Source organism: Cupressus sempervirens, chromosome 6, assembly GCF_028749045.1.
Source record: "Cupressus sempervirens isolate cs-2001-9-10 chromosome 6, ASM2874904v1, whole genome shotgun sequence".
Lineage (NCBI taxonomy): Eukaryota > Viridiplantae > Streptophyta > Pinopsida > Cupressales > Cupressaceae > Cupressus > Cupressus sempervirens.
Window position 1 is genome coordinate 12,752,898 of NC_143123.1, and position 21,377 is coordinate 12,774,274.

At 35.0% G+C, this 21,377-nt stretch overlaps 1 protein-coding gene across 1 annotated transcript in view; it reads right to left on the bottom strand.

Annotated features, from left to right (window-relative positions):
* Positions 1-21,377, bottom strand: part of LOC149550786 (early nodulin-93-like) — a 43,314-nt gene that overhangs the window by 14,533 nt on the left and 7,404 nt on the right. The window contains exons 2-3 of the mRNA XM_089786361.1: positions 7,115-7,176; positions 6,586-6,661 (exon numbers count right to left, since the gene is read on the bottom strand). Coding sequence (XP_089642487.1) covers positions 6,586-6,661; positions 7,115-7,176 — 138 coding nt within the window. The remainder of the gene's footprint in view (positions 1-6,585; positions 6,662-7,114; positions 7,177-21,377) is intronic.

A 21,377-nucleotide genomic window follows, 5' to 3' on the forward strand; every position in this document is an offset into this window, starting at 1 on the left:
ATCTGAGATAATGTCTTTCTGTATGGTTTCTGTTCTGATCTTCCTTCTATCTGACCTTGAAATGAGTTGTCAATATTAATTATTATTCTGAAATATATTTGTCTCAGCAGGTATTCAATTTGTGGCAGAGTTGCTTAAAGGAGCAGACTTGATATTCTATTGTGTTCTCTTTAACTACAACCGCACCTTACTCATAGACCATAACCAAAGGGCATGCCCCTTAAAGGGGCATGACCCTATCTAGGTCAGCCCACAATGCTCACTCATAATCAGTGCCTAGAAGGAGATATAGTTTAACAAACAAACATAACAATATTTAGTTAAGGTTAATGCTAACATATACTCATCACAATAAATCACTGATCATGCCTAGACAAGGTGCAACGTGTTAATAAGCCTTTAGACGGTATTACATGAAAGATGAAGTCTATGCGATTTGCACAGTCAGACCATGATGATCATAGTTATAGTTTTAACACTCCCTCTTAACTTGATAATCATACCGAGAGATAACATATTTAGCATCATCAATTACGATGAATAAGTATAGAATGATACTCTATATCTATCTAAATCTTCTTAGCATGTGGTATCATTGAACACATGATACTATGTCATATTACTATATCTGTGATATGAGATATCACAAATACTAGTGATATGAGATATCATTGATACTAGTGATAACAGTATTGCAATGAATACAATATACAGGATAACATCCGGAGAATAATTAAATCCTTCATTTATCCAAGTTGTGAGTCATAGGCAGTGGCATTCCTATATCACAACATGATCCTGAGTTAAGATCTACCAGAACACAGGATAAACTCCGGAGAATAACAAAATTCTTCCTTTCTCCAAATTGTGACTCATAGGCATAACAATGTCTACATCACAATGTGATCTTGAACTCATCTAGATCTGATAGTAGATCTCTATTGTTTAGCACATTATCTAAGAGATCGTCATCTCTCATAGTATCTTTCATACAAGTGTTCATTATCTCAGAGATCGTCACCTCTAAAATAATGAATACAAATGGTGGAGCCCATAACAGTCAATAGCTTGACAATAAAATTATTTTATTAATAATTTAAAGAATACAAATAAATTACAATTCAACCATACCAAGTCTTTTCCTGAAGTGATCTATCTTCACTCGAGAGAGAGGTTTGGTAAGAATATCTGTTGTCTGATCTGCAGTGCAAATGTATTACAATTTTACAATATTCCTGTCTATCATATCTCTTACATAATGGTAAGGAATTTCAATATGTTTGGATCTGTCATGAAAAACTGGATTCACAGAAAGCTTGATTGAACTTTGATTATCACAATGAATAATCGTAGGATTCATGGCTTGACCAAATAATCTCACAAGTAACTTTCTAAGCCAAACTGCTTCCCGAGAGGCTATCACTACTGCGATGTATTCGGCTTCTGTGGAACTTTGTGCTACTGAAGACTATTTTCTGCATATCCATGATATCATTGTTGAGCCTAAATTGAAACAACATCCTGAAGTGTTTTTCTTGTCAGTAACACTTCCAACCCAATCTAAGTCTGTGTATCCATGTAGGTCCAATTCAACTTTCTCATACTTGAGCCCAAGGTTAAGAGTGCCTTGGAAGTATCTCATGATGTGTTTGACTGCAACTAAGTGAATCTCCTTTGGCTCACACATAAATTGACTTAATGCATTAACAACATAGCAAATATTAGGTCTTGTATTTACCAAGTACATAAGGGACCCAATCATCTGTCTGTAAAGAGTAGAATCTATAGAAGGTGATTTTATTACTGCTTCCTTAAGTTTATGCAAGTTAGTCTCCATGGGAGAAGACATAGGCCTACAGTTCCACATTCCAAATCTCTTCAAGATGTCTAATGTATACTTTCCTTGATTGAGTATGATGCTGTTAGAATTCTGCCATACTTCCAATCCTAGGAAGTAATGGAGTCCTAAATCTTTCATCTCAAAATCTCTAATTAGATCTTTCTCGCATTGATCTATGAGATGATCATCACCTGTTATTAGTAATTCATCAACATACAGTATCAAAATTATCATATCATCTTTATTCCTTTTATGATATAGATTTGGATCAGCTTCATTCTTGGAGAATCCTAAACTGGTGAGATACTTATCAATTCGTTCATACCATGCCCTTAGAGCCTGTTTAAGCCCGTAGAGAGCTTTCTTGAGCCTGCAAACAAAAATTTTAGGGTTATGAGTTTCAAATCCTTCTGGTTGCTCCAAACATACCTCTTCTGTAATCTTTCCATTCAGAAATGTTGTTTTTACATCTATCTGATGTACTTTCCATCCCTTCGATGCTGCAATAGCTAGGACTACTCTTACGGAGGTGTATTTGGCAATAGGAGCAAAGGTTTCTTCATAATCGATCCCCTCTTTTTGAGAGAATCCCCTGGCTATTAATCTGGCTTTATATTTTTCAATGCTATCGTCAGCAGCATGCTTGATTTTAAATATCCACTTGGAAGAAACAACAGATTTTCCTTTAGGTCTGGGAACAATTTCCCAAACATCATTCTTCATAATGGATTGGTATTCTTCCGTCATGGCATCCTTCCAAGCTGTATGTTTAATAGCATCTGAAACATTGGTTGATTTTGATTTAGACAAATCATTCATGTTTGTTGCGTAACTAGAAACTCTTTTGAGTCTTTTGCTTTCTCTGAAGGTTCTAGATGGTGCAACAAAGTCTTGTGCTTCCTCTACTGTCTTAATGGCCCAAAGTTGAGTTTTCTTAGAATTTTGAGTTTCTTCAAGATTGAGATTTTGAATTTCATCTTCAATTTCTTCAATGTTCTCCCTTTGAGACTCAGAGTTAGTATTTCCTTCAGAACTAGGTAAGGGAGACGGATCTCTAGAACTTAGGGCTCTTTTGAATGCTAAATCTTCTTCAAAAATGACATCCCTACTATGTTCAATATTTTTCTAACCAGCTATGAAAATCCTATATGCTTAAGATGTTTCACTATACCCTACAAAAATACCTTTCCTCCTGAAGGGTTCTAACTTAGTTCTCTTTTCTTTTGGAACATGTATATATACTGGGCACCCAAAAAACCTAAGATGACTTATATAAGGTTTAACCTTAGTAAAGACTTCTTCAGGAGTTTTATCTCTAAGTTAGGAGAGAGGATTTTTGTTTTGAATATAGATAGTAGTACAAGAGGCTTCTGCCCGAAGATAATATTCTAGATTTTGATCAAATATCTTAACTCTTGCAGCTTCTATAATTATCCTATTCTTCCTTTCTGCTACCTTGTTTTGTTGTGGCTTATAAGGAATAGTATACTCCCTCTTAATTCCTGTTTCTTTACACAACTCTTTAAACAAATCTGAGGTATATTCCCCTCCATTATTGATCCTAAGAGTTTTAATTTTACGTCCTGATAAGTTTTCAGTTAAGGTTTTAAATTTTTTAAATCTTTTAAGGATTTCGTCTGATTCTTTACATTTTAAAAAGTAAATCCAAGTTTTTTTAGAGAAGTCATCTATAAAAAGTATATAGTACCAGAATCCTCCAAGAGAAGGAACAGACATAGGTCCACATAAATCTGAGTGGATTAATTCCAAAACATTGTTAGTTTTTCTAGTGCTATCATAAAATGGACTTTTGGTGTTCTTACCCAAAGCGCATCCTTTGCATATGCTTGAGTGATCTTTATTCAGTTTAGGTAAACCAATAACCATCTTCTCCATAGTTGATAAGGTTTTGAAATTTAGATGTCCTAACCTTCTGTGCCATATTTTGTTTATATCGGCAGCTTCATGAATTAAGGCTTGAATACGTCGACTAGGTTCTGAATTTAATTCATACAAGTACCCCTTTCTTTGACCAATCAATTTTGCTTTCTTAAATGAAGAGTTCTTAGCCTAGGTCATTACTTTACCGTCCATGAATGCAACATTATGTCCATCATCTTCAAGTGTTGTAACCGAGATTAGATTCCTTTTTATTCTTGGTACACAGAGTACTCCTTTGAGATGAAGAGAACTACCCGACTTTAGTTTCAAGGTGCAATTTCCAATTCCTTTGATGGGATGTGCTGAATTATCACCTATGGTGACTTCGCTATTAACTTTTTCTACTATAGAGTCTAGCGCTTCTTTGTATCCTGTCATATGTCGAGATGATCCACTATCAATCACCCATGCCTTACTTGAGACTTCATTTGATAGTGCTGAATACAATACACGATTCTCATGATCATAGTTATCTTCTTTCCTAGAAATGTTTGTACAGTTTACTTGTTTAGAATTCTCAGGGCAATTAGATATGTAGTGTCCAAACTTTTTGCATTTGAAGCATTTTATTTTGGATAGATCTTTCTTAGGTTTGTCATTCATTTGATTGCCCTTCTTCTTCTTCTTCAAGTGCTTCTTCTTACCTCTATAGGAATTTGCGTTGAGAACATGAATTTCTTCGTCTTCAGTTTTCAACTTTCTCCCTTTCTTAAGTTTTCTGGATTCTTCCTGAAGACAATCTCCCTTAAGTCTATTGAAGTCAGGAAGATTGTCTCTAGCACTTACTCTTTGTGTGAATGTTTCCCATGAATCTGGTAATCCATCTACAGCCATCAATGTTAATTCTTTGTCATCAATTATGGTTCCTATTCATGCAAATTCATATCTTAGACTGGCAACCCTTAGGAAGTAAGAATTCAATGATTCTCCCTTCTTTCTCTGTATATGATTTAGTTGTCTTTTTAGTGTGAGGACTCTAGTTGCATTGTTAACCTCATATGCATTCAATAATGCATTCATCATATTAAATGTTGTTAGATGTTTCATTAGCATGGGTACTATTTCATTTTTTACTCCATATAATATGATCTGCATGGCTTTCCTGTTTCCTTTACTCTAGATAGTTTTATTAGGTTCAGTATCAAGTAGCCTAGATGCTTTATCAACAAACTGTTTCACATAATTTTCTTCAAGAATCATTATGATTCTAAATTTCCAAGCATCGAAGTCTTCTTTCCCATCAGACTGCATCCTCGGGTCTGATTGTGTATGCCATTGAAGATAGGAGAATGATGCTAGATATACTAAGTCTGACTATTTAATTTGCAAAGCCTAGGTTCGACTACTAAAGCTCTAATACCAAATAAAGTTTTTGCAAATTCTAAGTAATCGAATCTGAGATAATGCCTTTCTGTATGGTTGTTGTTCTGATCTTCCTTCTATCTGACCTTGAAATGAGATGTCAATATTAATTATTATTCTGAAATATATTTGTCTCGGCAGGTATTCGATTTGTGGCAAAGTTGCTTAAAGGAGTAGACTTGATATTCTATTGTGTGCTCTTTAACTACAACCACACCTTACTCATATACCATAACCAAAGGGCATTCCCCTTAACGGGACATGACCCTATCTAGGTCGGTCCACAATGCTCTCTCATAATCAGCACCTAGAAGGAGATATAGTTTAACAAACAAACATAACTAAATTTAGTTAAGGTTAATGCTAACATATACTCATCAAAATAAATTGCCTATCATGCCTAGACAAGGTGCAATGCGTTAATAAGCCTTTAGACAGTATTACATGAAGGATGAAGTCTATGCGATCTGCACAATCAGACCAGTATGATGATCGTAGTTATAGTTTTAACATAATCATCAGATTTCAAGCAAAAAGAATATCCATAACTTCATACAACTCAAAAGAATTATGCCACCAAAAATATAACCACTCGGTCTTATAGAGGATCCTTTGATTTTGTAAAAGCCAAAGAGACTCCCTAAAGCTGTTGATTTGAGAAATATTGACCTCGTCAAATTTTTGCTTCTGTCCATTCATAGATATTATAGTGCTCTCCGTCAAAATACCATTATTTGCCGCTACAAAAACACAGTGGCAAGAGAAAACTCAAATTAACAAATAACTAGTACTCACTTCAAAGAAAAATTCCTTGGCAATGCTCACCTCCTTTACAATAAGGAAACTACAACGCATAATCATACTTAAAAAACAAAAAAGTAGAATTGTGTTAAAGTCTGCAAAATTATTAAATATTAATAGCCAGTTAATATAAAGAGAAGGAAAAATTGGTTAAGTGGAATGAGTTCAAAAGGTACATCACTGGAGCTTCCATAATTTAAATCCAAGCTCAAATCCAATGAAAAATGCCAAGCTGGGATTTGACAGAAGTGAAAGCCCTTGGTCATGACATTTGAGCTGAAGAGAATGCACTAGGAGCAGTTAATCAATCAACAGAAAAAAATATAAAGTTAAAAAGAGATACAACTGACATCACAATTGGGAAGAAAAATGCATTAGAGGAGTTACACATGCAACTTTTGAATAGACAAAAACAAGAAAAATGAAGATACTAGAAAGTATCTAGTAAGCCCATATTGGTGATACATTATTATATTTAATTTCTGTCAAAAATACAAATATCTCTTAAGACTCATTCATACAATGACACAAATGACAATTGAGGAACATTAGACGACAAATTTCTCAACCATAATGTACTACACAGAATATAATCTCTAGGACTTAAATGTGGTCTTTCATTTTGAAGATGAAAAAGTTACCTGCAGATATGATTAATGCCTGTGCTGTATAGTTAAGATTTGCCTTTGCCCATGGAATGACACGCACACCAACCAACTGCACAGGTAAAAAAAAAAAAATAATGTTCTCATATCAACACATTCATATCGTAGTCCACTAGAATTCACTGTGCTTTAATGCCATACAGACAGATTGACATATATATATATATATATATATATATATATATATATATATATTAGCATTATTAATAACATTATAGTTTTCAAATCTTATTTGGGCAGCACACCAAGCAGTGGCATCCACCTATTATGAAAATTGCAACACACCCATCTGAAAAAATAATTTTCTTCAATCGGGCATGGGAATAGATTTTTTTCCACTTACATGCCCAGCATGGATAAAACATTCTAGACATCTCTTTTCCATTAGGATAGTGCAGATTCTTGACAAATTCCACCTTGCTGATACATTATTGAGCATATCAAGAACAAACCTAACAAATTTATAACAAATTAATCCTTCGGCATGCAGCACACTAACACCCACCGTAGGTATGGAGCTTGCTACAAATGCTATTCCAGCAGCCTTAACCCCTTCTCTTACTCCTTCTGCAGACATAAAACTATTGGTAGTCAGAAATAGAAAACAAATCTCACCTAGTAGACTTGTCCCAAATAAGAGATTTTAAATGCAGTAAGATGTTAAAATGAAATTAGCTAGGACTAGCTAATGCTACAGATTTTGACGTTTTCTTAAAAGCATCCAAAAATATTTTAGATTCTCTTGTGTTGTTCCGAGCTTAGAGACAATTCAGGTAGACCTTAACTGTCCAAGAAATTTGGCTAAATAATTTTCTATAGATTCTGATTATACTGAAGATTGATTATATAGAATCTATGCAATGAAGTCTGCTATGTTGCTTATAGCAACAATATCGCTGTTTCAGATATAGTGAAATGTCCCCTTTTTAGCCAGCATCAGAGGACAAGTTGTTAGCCTATTATTGTGTCCCTTGTAGGCTGGTGTGGACAGAGGAACTTCTGAGACAGAGCCTCGGTTATGGGAGGGTCTTGTCTTCTCCACAATTTAGTATGTTCCAGTTTGGTCTTCATTTGGCTCAGATTCGACTTAGTTTCGGCTTAGTTTCATGTACTTACTATTAATGGTAAGTCTGGTGATGATTGATAGGGACCCTTTCTCTTTTTGGAAAGTTCATTTGGTCACAAGGGGAAATAATAGGTGTGACTCATGTTTCAGATGGCAGATTTAAAGGATAAGTATTTGTGAGTTATTATTATTTTAGAGGCCAAATTATTATTAAAGCATTAAACAGTCTATTAAAAAGTTATCATTTGACTTTATAATTTCACTTAAATTGAAGGTTGAGTAATGGAAGGGGGCATTTTCAATCAATTCATGGAAGCTTAAGCCAAGGTATTAATTGAAGTATTGGGGTAAATGAATTATTAAAGGACAAAGTATATCTATTTATCCCACATTGGCTTAATAAGTGTGGAGTTCTCCCACAAAAGTTATAAAAGACTCACATGAGTTCTTTCTCATTATGTTGCTTATGTTACTATGCATTTGTTATTTTATGAATTTGTGATGAATATTGGAGCCAAGGGTTTCAGCATTTGAAGGTTGGAAGAATTGGGAATTCTTCCAAGTATTTTGCACCTTGAATTGGTTGATCTCTACCAATGAATTGTGTAAGCATTAAGCTCATTTAGAGGTTAAGAGTGTGCTTAAATTGGTATCTAAATTGTGAGGAAGTTCCTGCATAACAGATCAGAAGTAACTTGCATAGAGCTGGGAATGATATTAAATGCTGATCCTCGCTATTAGTTAAGTCTGTGTTTGATGTTTAAGAAGCTGTCTTCCTTCTACAGGCAACGGCAGCTATTTGGAGCCTGTGATTTAATTGTTAGGGCCATAGTTTGCAGACTCGGACTTGGAGAGTACTCCGCAAGCCCAAAATTTTCAACTCGGAAAAAACTTGGCATTTACTCAACAAAAACTCAGGGAAAACTCAGCAACTCAGAAAGTACTAAAATTTAAAATCACTTAAAGAAACATATTTTTTTTTGTAGAATACAATTATAAAAAATGTATTAAATTAGTAATTGAGATTTCAATAGAGAAAATGTCTAGTTTTATAGCACTAAAATGATGTGAAAAATGCATCTAATCCAATGTTTTCCCTGCATCAACATTTTTACCTACGTTTTTAAACATCTATAAATATGCAAGAGTTAAACTTGAGAGTACTCGCCCAGCAAAAAAACTTGAGAGTACTCGGCAACTCTTAGAGTACTTGGAGAGTTCGCAAACTATGGTTAGGGCAGCATTTGACAGGGATAAGGCACGTTGTAAGTATAAAGTGCCTCAAATCAAAGTTTCTCCAGCCTGGGTATCAATTTGAAATCATCTATGAAGAGTGGCATAAAAAACGAAGACATTATTAATTCATGCAATCAGCTACGAGTTTTTTGCTTTAGTTTTCAAAAAGATTTCATATGCATTGAATTTGAGCATTGTATTCTGATTTCTCAGAATTTGTAATTAGTAATTTTAACAGTATTACAGTTTGAATGTGAAGGATTAAAACTAACTTGCATGCCAAATGTTTATTGGTTGTAGATGCACATTTTATATGTACAAATCATATATAAGCATTGAAATGGACAAAAAAAAGATTGCATTTGTATTCAGTTCTTTTCTTGGACTTCCTAATAATCATTTGCAGGTATTTAACTATATTTGAAACCATTCTAAGCAAACAAAGGCATTCTGAATAGATAAGACAACGAGATAAAGTTTGCAAGCAAAGCATTTGACAATGTTAAACATCTGAATGGTAAAGCAACTTGGTGCTTGTCAGAGCTAGAACCAGCAGGGGTTCTTACATTTAGAGTTAAGTACTTGCAACGTCTGATATAGAGATCGCTTTAGCATTGATAAGAGTTGCTGTGTCAATTCTTGCAATGCTAATCTGATGCTGTTTCTAATATGCCTATGACTATAGCTTGCAATCAATCCTGCATGTTGTGTCTGATATATCTGCAATGCTTAGATGTTGTCTCCGACTTGCCAATATGTGCCTTCACCAAAATGCCATTGGCAATTTGCTCTAAACAAAGCAGACCCGTTTAAGAATTAATAAATAAAAGAAAAGTATTTCATGATTCTTGCTGAAGGGAATTTGAATGGCTTCACATATCTTGCAATTGAAGTGATTGATTGTGTTTCAAAAGACATGTTTCGTGCCTATTAATACTCATCTCCCTTCATAACAATTGCTTATTTTATCACTTCCTTATTTACATTTTAATTAGATCCTTTCTTTCAATGACACCTTTTCATTGTGATTAATCTGCTATCCATGGAATTATCATTAATCGCTGTTGTCTGCTAATGAATTTAATAATACTGTTTATATTGATCAAAGTGATTCTGCACTGTGTTGTTTAGCAAATTGACTTTCACATCTCTGTTATGGATCACTACCTTTTCATATAAATATATCCTTAGTATCAGTGTCTATAATAAGCTTCATCATTAATGACATTATTCAGGATGTTGATGATATTAATCTTATCGATCCCTCCAATAGATAACATTGGCTATATGTACTAAAATATATGTTATATATCAAGTTTGCACCATGAATACTTGGAGATGTTGATTATAGATTTTTGTGGTTTGATAATCACCTCTTCCTAGAACTTAGTAATTATTGGCATATGCTTAATCGCTAATTTATCTTATGATTAGCCTACAGATTGCAGGTAACTCAACTGTTATTCTCATAACAAAAACTGGTTAATGATAGTTGTCTTTTACCAGCCTTGATCAAAATTTATCAACATTGCATTAGTAATCGATATCCTTGAGTTGTATGTAATTTCTTCTTGTCGTTCTTGATTCATCGTGTTTGCACACATCATTGATATCCCTTTCACATTATGTAGGCTTCCAATATCGTCAATGGTTGTTGTTTAACACCTCTTGCACAGGAGTTGATGTTTCTATTTATTATATTTTCATATCGCATCATAGAATCGATCTTTGTATCGACACATCCTTGCAGACAATACATCTCCTTCCTATAATCTCTAACTTATATAAAAATCAACGGTTCCTTTGTTATACCTCAATTCATGTTGGAGTCATGTGATCATCATAGACTTAACTTAGTTGGCAATGCGCATTGTTGAGGCTATCACAAACCTTTTGATGCCATACTCATGGATGTCTTCAAAGTGTTTTAGTTCATCTGTTATAAGCGATCCCATGGATACTCCATTAATTGTTGTGTTTCTTCTTCCTAGTATTGAGAATGATTGATATTAAAGTTCTTCGATAGAGAGGTATCTTAGTTGTTTGCTCATTCCCTTATTCTCTTTTCAACTATACTTGGTTAATAAATAGCAGAGGTTCATATAAATAAGTTTCAATTTTGAATTAAATTTTATTAAATCACATTATGGTTTTAGGCTTTGAATTAGGGGCATTACATATAAACAACCCATTTCCTCATCCATGTGTTATTTCTTCCTGCATAATTAGCTTAGGCCGGTGATGTTTCTCCATACCTTGGACCTTTTATAGGTAACTTAACAATCAAACCATCACTAATGCTTACAAGGGGCAAGTACTTGTCTCTATTACCAAAAAAAAAATATCATATAGAACAACAGTCTTTATTTTAAAATTTCTTATGACTAGATGCTTTTATATTCTTTCAAATTGAGTCTACTTGTCATTTGACATGTTGTTGTCCCAAATTTCACACCCATAGAGGATCACTAGAGTAACAAAAATGCCAAAAAAGCATTATCTTGATTTACCAATCCCATAACTCCACATTTCTGCTACTATTATGTAGGGAGCACAATGCTTTTGACCCACCTTAATTCTTTTTTGCACTGCATGTTTCCCAACTGAGTTGTGGAAATCAAGGCCCAAATATCTAATTTGCCAATTTGGATGCAGGTACAAGAACCCATTACATAGATATGTGGAGAATTGTTTTTACACATTTGGATGCATTTGGGTAAGTGTATATATACACAAAAAAGGTAGAAGAATGATATAGAATTAAATCATTTGCTAGTAAGATACTTCATCATCAATCAATGCCAAAGATAAATATTGACGCCAAATTAATAGTTCACAAATATTCAAACAAGCCATATTGTATATGTTTATGTTCACGGTTCCAAGAAAACCATTATAATTACAAAATTCAGTTCATGATTCATCAGTCATCAACAAGATTATCAAAAAAATCAACATCTATTGAATTTGCATTTTCAATTGTTGCAAGTTCAAGATCGTTTTGAACCCAAAGTGGTTCCACTCACACTAGATGCACTATGCATAGGGATGTCATCATAATCATCATAAGCCATAGTGAGTCTAGTAAGATCCTCAATGGTTGTGTCCAAGTTGGCACACTAAGGGATACATCCCAAAGCTTTGTTGGCCCATCCTTGTAGTAGGGATCCTTACATGACAAAAAATGCAAATTGGAATGAGTATAAACCAAGTATTTAGGTTTTTTTGAACCCAGCCTATCAAGCTTCACTAAGTGGATAAATAAGTATGTAATCCAATCCTGCTAAGTGGCAGAAGAACTTGCAACCTAGATAGAAAACCAACAAAAATAGAAAATTGCTATGTAAATTTAAAAATGTTAAATATTAAATTGTAGGTTATATAAGAGGTAACAAAGCAACTTGTGGGAGGATTTTGATTGCAATAGGTTGGAGGTACACAAAATCTTGACCATGAATGTGACACCATCCGTGTCAAATTGGTCATTAATAGTTGGAGTATGAATTCTTCGTAAGACAAACATGTCAAATTATTTCCTAACTTCTTTCTCCACTTCATCTTGGAAGATTTTAGTAAATGCTCGCTTGTAACCATTAGCAACTTCAGCACCTCTATATGGTGGTAATTATTGATGTTATTCATTCTAACTCAATGTTTTAAACAGTGAGCTCCAATTTGAACGGTGATACTGCAGTCTCCAGTCTTCTTTGCATGTTTAAACTCAAAGACAACTAGGTTAATTTTATCATAATTGCTCCTTCAAATAGTTGAGCGCTAGTTTCCAATTTCTAAATTCATGCATTGATTTGCTATATAAATCATGCAATATTGTAATAAAATAATAGAGAGCACAATGTAATCAATACAATTTTTTTAATCTTCGAAGCTCTATATTTCTTCAATATTTTTTCTTTGCATGTTTGTTTTCAATTCCTAGGTAGATCTATAGCTGTAGAAAATTTTACATGTGTTGGTAAACAGATTTGTCACTTGAAAATGGCCCAATAGAGTGTATGTGGCAAATTGTTCACAACAATTGGATAGGCCCTTGATATGCGGCTTTCCTCTGCGTTTAGAGGAGCAGTTCCCTCGTATGATATAATTTTGAAGTTTTTCAAATAAAGATGAAATCAAACTTTAAAAGATCAATAGAAAGCCATTGATGACGAATGCACCACACGACTTCAAAGCTTTCTTGGACTAACTTAAACCGCTAATAATAACAATCAAGATCTATGCTTGAGAATTACCACTACCACAATGTTGATCCAAAGATTCATAAACATATGCACAATACCATTAAAGTGCTCATTACAAGAGAATCAACATTTTAACAATTTAGATTTTGAAAGAAGAGAACACAAATAGCATTTTCCTTTATTTTCTTGCACCATGAACCTAAGAGGAATTTTCGATTACAAAGATAAAATTTGTACACACTTTCCAAATATTATCTTATCACCAAAATTCTAACCTAACTCTTCTCCTATTCAAAAGTCCCAGAAAGTCACTTTACAAAGGTAAGATGATTCCTTGTATAGAGATGGAGGTTAAGAACTACTCCTTTGTGGTTAATAACTACCTCCAAAATACGTAATTTTGGAGAGGTTAATTAACCTCACAAGAATTAACCCAAAATGACAAAAGTCACTATTGCCAAAGGTAGAAAATTAGAACCATTACATTACATGAAGAATAAGATATTGCCCATGTCATAATGATGGATCACAAGATCTTCAACTTAATGAAAACTGCACCTTCAAATCCAAGTATCTGTTTGTGAATTTCCTCAAACCTTTCCATTGAATTCGAAAGCAGTCTTCAAGAGATTTATAGCAATTGGATCATATTAAAGTGATCTATGGCATATGCTTCAGGAGACACTTGCATTATATTTAGCAGTTCCCATCTTGTCCATGTGATAAGAGAAACTAATTTTCTTATAATTCATCCACGTGTACTTGGTCTTCGTTCATAGCTTCCAATTGAAAATGTATGTGCCTGCGATAGTTCAGAAACTGATGGGAGGCCTAGTTCAAGATAATTGATCTTGGAATTATCAAGGGCTTTTGGTTGATCATGTAGTATGGAAGCCAAATCTTTATTCTTTAAATCCATTCCTTTCTTACTTTCCTTAGAGGTAACATATTAAACTCCTTGGGTGCACTGCATATACGATCACATGCCTTAACTATTTTATATTGTGCATATCTTGTTGTTGCCGCCTATGCTGAGTTGGCGCTTTGGGGTATTTCATTAGACATCTTAGAAGCTCAATTTTGTTGTGTCAATGTTCAGAAAACAATCGTTGAATGTTTTGGCTATGGATCTTTGAAGATTTGGACCAATAGTCTTTGAATTCCATGTAGTGGCTATGAGCTGGAACAAGGTGCAATTTATCTCCATGAACTCAAACTTTCCTGTCATGGCATCTATTCTTTATTAGTCACAGGTTGTAACGTGGTGGAACATCATGTTTTGGTCAAGCAAATCATAAACTTCCCAATCTGGCCTGTGTTTTCTCAAGACGAAAATGCTTATTCACCTACTCGTTTTGCCAACTCTTTAAACCAACAATGACATGGAAGTCTTTCTATGAAATCGTGTAAAGAGCATTTTGACAAATAGTTCATGCACCTTATCCAAGTGCCTGTGTTGAGATCTTTCCAATTGCTGGGTTAATTTACAAAGCTGTGAGTTGATGGAAGTTGGGCATTTGGTCGAACAGTTGAAAATATCACCAAATAGATATCGTGCTACACACTTCCTTTGGGTGGCATCAGATTTCATCCTTGTGGGGTTTGCTGCAGACCACGGGCATGGATTATGGCAAATACCATTACTGTCTTTTGGAAGCTGCAAGCTGAGATGATGTCTTGTCTTTGGAATGAAAGTTTAGAAAATCTTATTAACAAATATCATGGTGCCATTTTGTCAAATAGTTCACGGGCCTTGTTTATATTTCCATTAAATGTTGCAGGTTGGAAATGAACCCTCTCTTTGCGCATGGAGTTTGTGAGACCTTGAATCATGTGGTAGACCAATTCAAGAGATATGGTGAGTGCAGGAGCCTTTTGTCAGACCATATACATATTCCTAATGCATCTGCATTGAGTGTCCCATAGGAGGGATAATGGGCTTGACTTTTCTCTGGCAACGCAAATTATTAGAAAATAATTGGGCTTCTTTTCCTATTCCATGCAGCACTAATTCATTGTTTTTGCAATGTGATGGAGAACTTACATATAGTGGGCTGACATAGGAAAGACAACTACAACTGCCTCTTAGTCTGCTTCAAAGGAAATGATATATTATTTTCTTTGATCCTGGACACCACAAGTTTCAAAGAACACTGATGAGCTTCAGGTAGGTAATGAAAACATTTGGTCAAATAGTTCATATGCCTTGTTATGACATAATCACCACTCATCCCATGCTCCCATCTTGACACTTGCCTTTTAGATGATAATCTCCTCGAATCTCATTTTTATCATTGGTACGAGTTAATAAAAGGATTCAAAATACGTGTTTTGGGATGCTAACCTTAACCTTTGGATAAGAGGTTAATGGTTAATGGTTAATGGTTAGGAAGAAAATACGTATTTTGAAAATTTATCTTAACCCATTTTGAGGTGAAGAGGTTAAGATTTCAATTGAAAAGCGTATTTCGAACCCTGAACCTTAACCTTTTCAAGAGGTTAATGGTTAATAATTTATTTGAATACACGTGTTTTGGGATGCTTCATTAACCTTTGATAACTTGAGACTCGGGAACCAGATTTCAAAAATTCGAAGTGTTGGACAGAGCTGGAGACATGGATCCATCAAGGTAAGAAAACTATTAAAAATGCAATGGATAATTGGTCCTTTAAAAGCTTGAAGTTTTATACATTCGAACTTGTTTTGACTCAAAACATAGATGGAATTTTCGCAATTTAGTCGGTACAAGAACCATGGCAACAACTAGCTCTAACTGGGGACAAGGACTGATAAGGATGAAGCTCGAATCCAGAATAACTACAATAGTGCCTTATCCATTGGGCTACAAAGTCACATGAGGAAACACTTGGCAAAGGGGGAAACTAACACCAAAAACAAGACAAATAAAAGGAAGACCAAGCACAACAAAACAACACAACAAAAAACCCTAATTAGACTATGTACAAGGTAGGTCCCCCTACCTCCAGTGAATCAAGGTATAATCATGCAAATCTGTTCACTGGTTGGGGAAAATAAATACCATGGCGTGCCAACATGTGACAACTCTCAAGCTTCCATGGGCTCAAATATAAGTGCACTCCTTGAATTCTAACTCTGAGTCCTTAGCATGCCCGACATCTCTGGATAAAGGAAGGTATCCAAATAACCAAGCTTCATCAAAAATCTCTGACTTCAGAATCAACTCTGCTTCATGTTGCATATCATTGATGACTTCATTTTGAAAGAGTTGAAGGATAAGGCTCTCAAATTTCTGAATGCATTTATGATACTTTTCTCTACTTGACAAGCCTTCTACTTGAAATTGTAGTGATTGGTCATCATGAATTCCTGAACTTATTTCTGACACCAAACACTCTTTCTTTTCCACGGGGATGATTGTGTTTGTATTCTCTATGAAATTATTCCAACATGAATGCACATCCTTGTTACATTGGATCTTCCCATGATGTATTTCTTCCTCTTCTCCCATCAGATCACTCAAAGAAGAAACAATCATCTTTTCCATTTTGGTGCACACATCCTCTAATGAGTCTATCTGATCAGGGGAATTGATCATCAGTTGATATTGATGTAAGGGAAATTCTTTTAAAAGAGCATCATCATCTATGCCTTCATCTTCACATTTTTCAATCATTAGATCACAACACATTTCTTCAAGGCCAAGTACTTCTCTAGTGTGAGATACCATCACAATGTTTTCTTCATTTAGTCTCCACTTGTGAACTTGAATGCTTCAAATTCAAGTTTCATGCATGAGGAAGAGAGAACTTAATGTGTCATCTTCTCTTACTTTGAGGCCTATCCTTAATTCCCATTTCCATCATATCTATTATTAAATTTTCATCAATGTTTTCACAAACTTGGTACATTGATTCTTCTTGATGACCATCTTCACAAAATGGGAAAGTTTCATATTCCACTTGCATGTAACCTTGAAAAGGATTTCTTGACAACTCATCATCTTTCTCTTGAAAATGATCTTCTACTCTTGTGATGATCATACCACTTTCTAAAAACTCCTCAACATCCTCAAAAGTAAAGACTTCAATCTCAGGAGTTAACGGAGATGTCTGCAAGATTCCACTTGTGGTTATTTCTTCATCAATGGTAATGGTAGAAGATAGTGAAAAATATTCTAAAGAATCGACTTTAGCAATAGAGTTCTCATCATTAATGATTAGGGTTGAATATATATAGGAAGGTCTTCCCCACAAAGGAAGTCATCATCTGAAGCATTGAGGCACCAAGTAGGAATAAAAGTAGTATGAAATTCACCTTGATCCAAATTTCCCTCATCTTTAATCATATGTTGTGTAGTTCCTTGAGAAACATTTGATATTTCTTTTTCTTTCTCATTAGGATTGAGATGATTGAATATGTTCTCCTGGGTATTGAAATCTTCATAGTGATGCCCTGATACATTAGCAAACCCTTCTTCTCCTATAGCCTCCATTTCACAACCATCTCCTTCATTAGACATAGGATCCCCGTCTTCTTTCATGCATGAAGATTTAGATGAGTCCTTTCTAACATTTGGATCGGGAGATGTTCTGTTACCAAGGAAATAATTCTTGCATGGGTCTTCTTTCTCAAGTTCTTGCAATGTTTGAAGTAAAGAAGGATGGACTTTGTCAAGCTCTAGGCGTGCATTGCAATAGAAGCTTTTTAAAAACTCAACCTGATTAGGATCAATGGAAGTGTGATTTGGATGAGCAATAGGTGTAGGCATTGGGCTGCTTTTTCGACCACCATTATCCATCCTTGATTCACATGAATCATTTTTCTGAGCAAAGTCTTCCTTATTATAGCATCTGGGACTTCTTTTTGAAAATGATTTTGGCTTGTAAGAGAAAAATTGATTATCTTTACCATCTTCTTTGTCTATCTTTTTCAAGGTTCGGAGCAAAGACAAACGGATCTTTTCTGGATCTAGTTTCCGTCCACCATAGAAACTCTTCAGGAAGCTACCTTCCTTAGGATCGATGAAAATCTGATTTTGTTGAGAGGCGGGTGAATGAGAGACATTTCCATTATTCTCCATTGCTGATTTAGATGAAAGGCATTTTTCAACAAGGCCTTCTTTATCTTTATATGTTGAACCTTTTGCTAAAAAGTATTCTTGATCATGAGAAATAAATCCATAATGTTTTCCATCATCTTTTTCGATCTTTTGAAAATTTGTAGCAAGTATGGATGAACAATTCTAGGATCTAGCCTCTTGCCACCATTAAAGTTCTTCAAGAATTCAACTTGTAAAGGCTCATTAGGAATTTGTTTCTTTGGAGATGAAAAATATTCCTCATCAGTGTCACTATCACTATCACTTTCCACTTTCCCTTTGCACCAAACCATGTTTTGAATTCGAACCTCGGATAGAATCGCCAATATTCAAACTTCAAAATAGAGTTGCCAACCTTCATTCAAGGGAAGGTACCTTTATCAGCGAGCTTACTGATTATTATTTACTTGACCTTGGATGTGACCAAGATTTTGCATGTTCCTTCTTGAAATAGCAACTATTCTTTCAATGACTACAACATTTTGACCAATAGGAGCTCTTCGCAAGATTTTCCCGAATTCTTCTTCTTCTTCTAGAACTCGATTTACTTGATGATATTGTTGTGCACTTTGCCTACACCTCCAGGCTAGAGTGTTCAAATCTAAAATAATATCTTCTTGCATGTCTTGGAAACCAAAATTCGGCTAGCGAACTGGAAGCACATTCTCATGCAGCAATACCATGTTGTTTCATCACAAGCGACTGATTAACCTTTCTTGTTTTGGTCCCTAGTAGAGTCGCCAAACATCTGTTCGTAAATAGATTTGTCACTTGAAAATGGCCCAACGGAGTGTATGTGGCAAATTGTTCACAACAGTTGGATAGGCCCTTGATATGCGGCCTTCCTCTGCGTTTAGAGGGGCAGCTCCCTTGTATGATATAATTTTGAAGTTTTCCAAATAAAGATGAAATCAAACTTTAAAAGATCAATAGAAAGCCATTGATGACGAATGCACCACACGACTTCAAAGCTTTCCTAGACTAACTTAAACCGCTAATAATAACAATCAAGATCTACGCTTGAGAATTACCACTACCACAATGTTGATCCAAAGATTCATAAACATGTGCACAATACCATGAAAATGCTCACTACAAGAGAATCAACATTTTAACAATTTAGATTTTGAAAGAAGAGACCTCAAATAGCATTTTCCTTTATTTTCTTGCACCATGAACCTAAGAGGAGTTTTTTATTACAAAGATAAAATTTATATACACTTTCCAAATATTATCTTATCACCAAAATTCTAACCTAACTCTTCTCCTATTCAAAAGTCCCAAAAAGTCACTTTACAAAGGTAAGACGATTCCTTATATAGAGATGGAGGTTAAGAACTACTCCTTCGTGGTTAATAACTACCTCCAAAATACGTAATTTTGAAGAGGTTAATTAACTTCACAAAAATTAAACCAAAATGACAAAAGTCGCTATTGCCAAAGGTCGAAAATTAGAACCATTACATCACATGAAGAATAAGATATTGCCCATGTCATAATGATGGATCACAAGCTCTTCAACTTAATGAAAACTGCACCTTCAAATCCAAGTATCTACCTGTGAATTTGCTCAAACCTTTCCATTGAATTCAAAAGCAATCTTCAAGAGATTTATAGCAATTGGATCATATTAAAGTGATCTATGGCATACGCTTCAGGAGACACTTGCATTATATTTAGAAGTTCCCATCTTGTCCATGTGACAAGAGAAACTAATTTTCTTATAATTCATCCACATGTACTTGGTCTTCGTTCATAGCTTCCAATGGAAAATGTATGTGCCTATGATAGTTCAGAAACCGATGGGAGCCCTGGTTCAAGATAATTGGTCTTAGAATTATCCATGGCTTTTGGTCAATCATGTAGTATTGGAAGCCAAATCTTTATTCTTTAAACCCATTCTTTTCTTACTTTCCTTTGAGGTAACATATTAAACTCCTTGGGTGCCTTGCATATATGATCACATGCCTTATTTAACTGTTTTATATTGTGCATATCCTGCTGTTGCCGCCTATGCTGAGTTGGCACTTTGGGGTATTTCGTTAGACATCTTACAAGCTCAATTTTGTCATGCCAATGTTCAGAAAACAATTGCTGAATGTTTTGGCTATGGATCTTTGAAGATTTGGACCATAGTCTTTGAATTCCATGTAATGGCTATGAGCTGGAACAAGGTGCAATTTATCTCTACGAGCTCAAACTTTCCTGTCATGGCATCTGTTCTTTATTAGTCACGGGTTGTAACATGGCGGAACATCATGTTGTGGTTAGAGGCATTTGGTCAAGCAAATCATAAACTTCCCAACTTGGCCCGTGTTTTCTCAAGACAAAAATGCTTATTCACCTGCTCGTTTTGCCAACTCTTTGAACCAACAGTGACATGGAAGTCTCTCTATGAAATCGTGTAGAGAGCATTTTGACAAACAGTTCATGCACCTTGTCCAAGTGTCTATGTTGAGATCTTTCCAATTGCTGGGTTAATTTACAAAGCTGTGAGTTGATGGAAGTCGAGCATTTGGTCGAACAGTTGACAATATCACCAATAGATATCGTGCTACACACTTCCTTTGGCTGGCATCTGATTTCATCCTTGTGGGGTTCACTGCAGACCACGGGCATGGATTATGGAAAATACCACTAATGTCTTTTGGAAGCTGCAGGTTGAGACGATGTCTTGTCTTTTGAATGAAAGTTTAGAAAATCTTATTAACAAATATCACGGTGCCATTTTGTCAAACAATTCACGGGGCCTTGTTTATATTTCCATTAAATGTCGCAGGTTGGAAATGAATCCTTTCTTTGAGCATGGAGTTTATGAGACCTTGAATCATGTGGTAGACCAATTCAAGAGATATGGTCGATGCAGGAGCCTTTTGTCAGACCATATACATATTCCTGATGCATTTGCATTGAGTGTCCCATAGGAGGGATAAATGGCTTGACTTTTCTCTGGCAACGCAAATTATTAGAAAATAATTGGGCTTCTTTTCCTATTCCATGCAGCACTAATTCATTGTTTTAGCAATGTGATGGAGAGCTTACATATAGCGGTTGACATAGGAAAGACAACTGCAACTGCCTCTTAGTCTGCTTCAAAGGAAATGATATATTATTTTCTTTGATCCTGGACGCCACAAGTTTCAAAGAACACCGATGTGCTTCAGGTAGGTGATGAAAACATTTGGT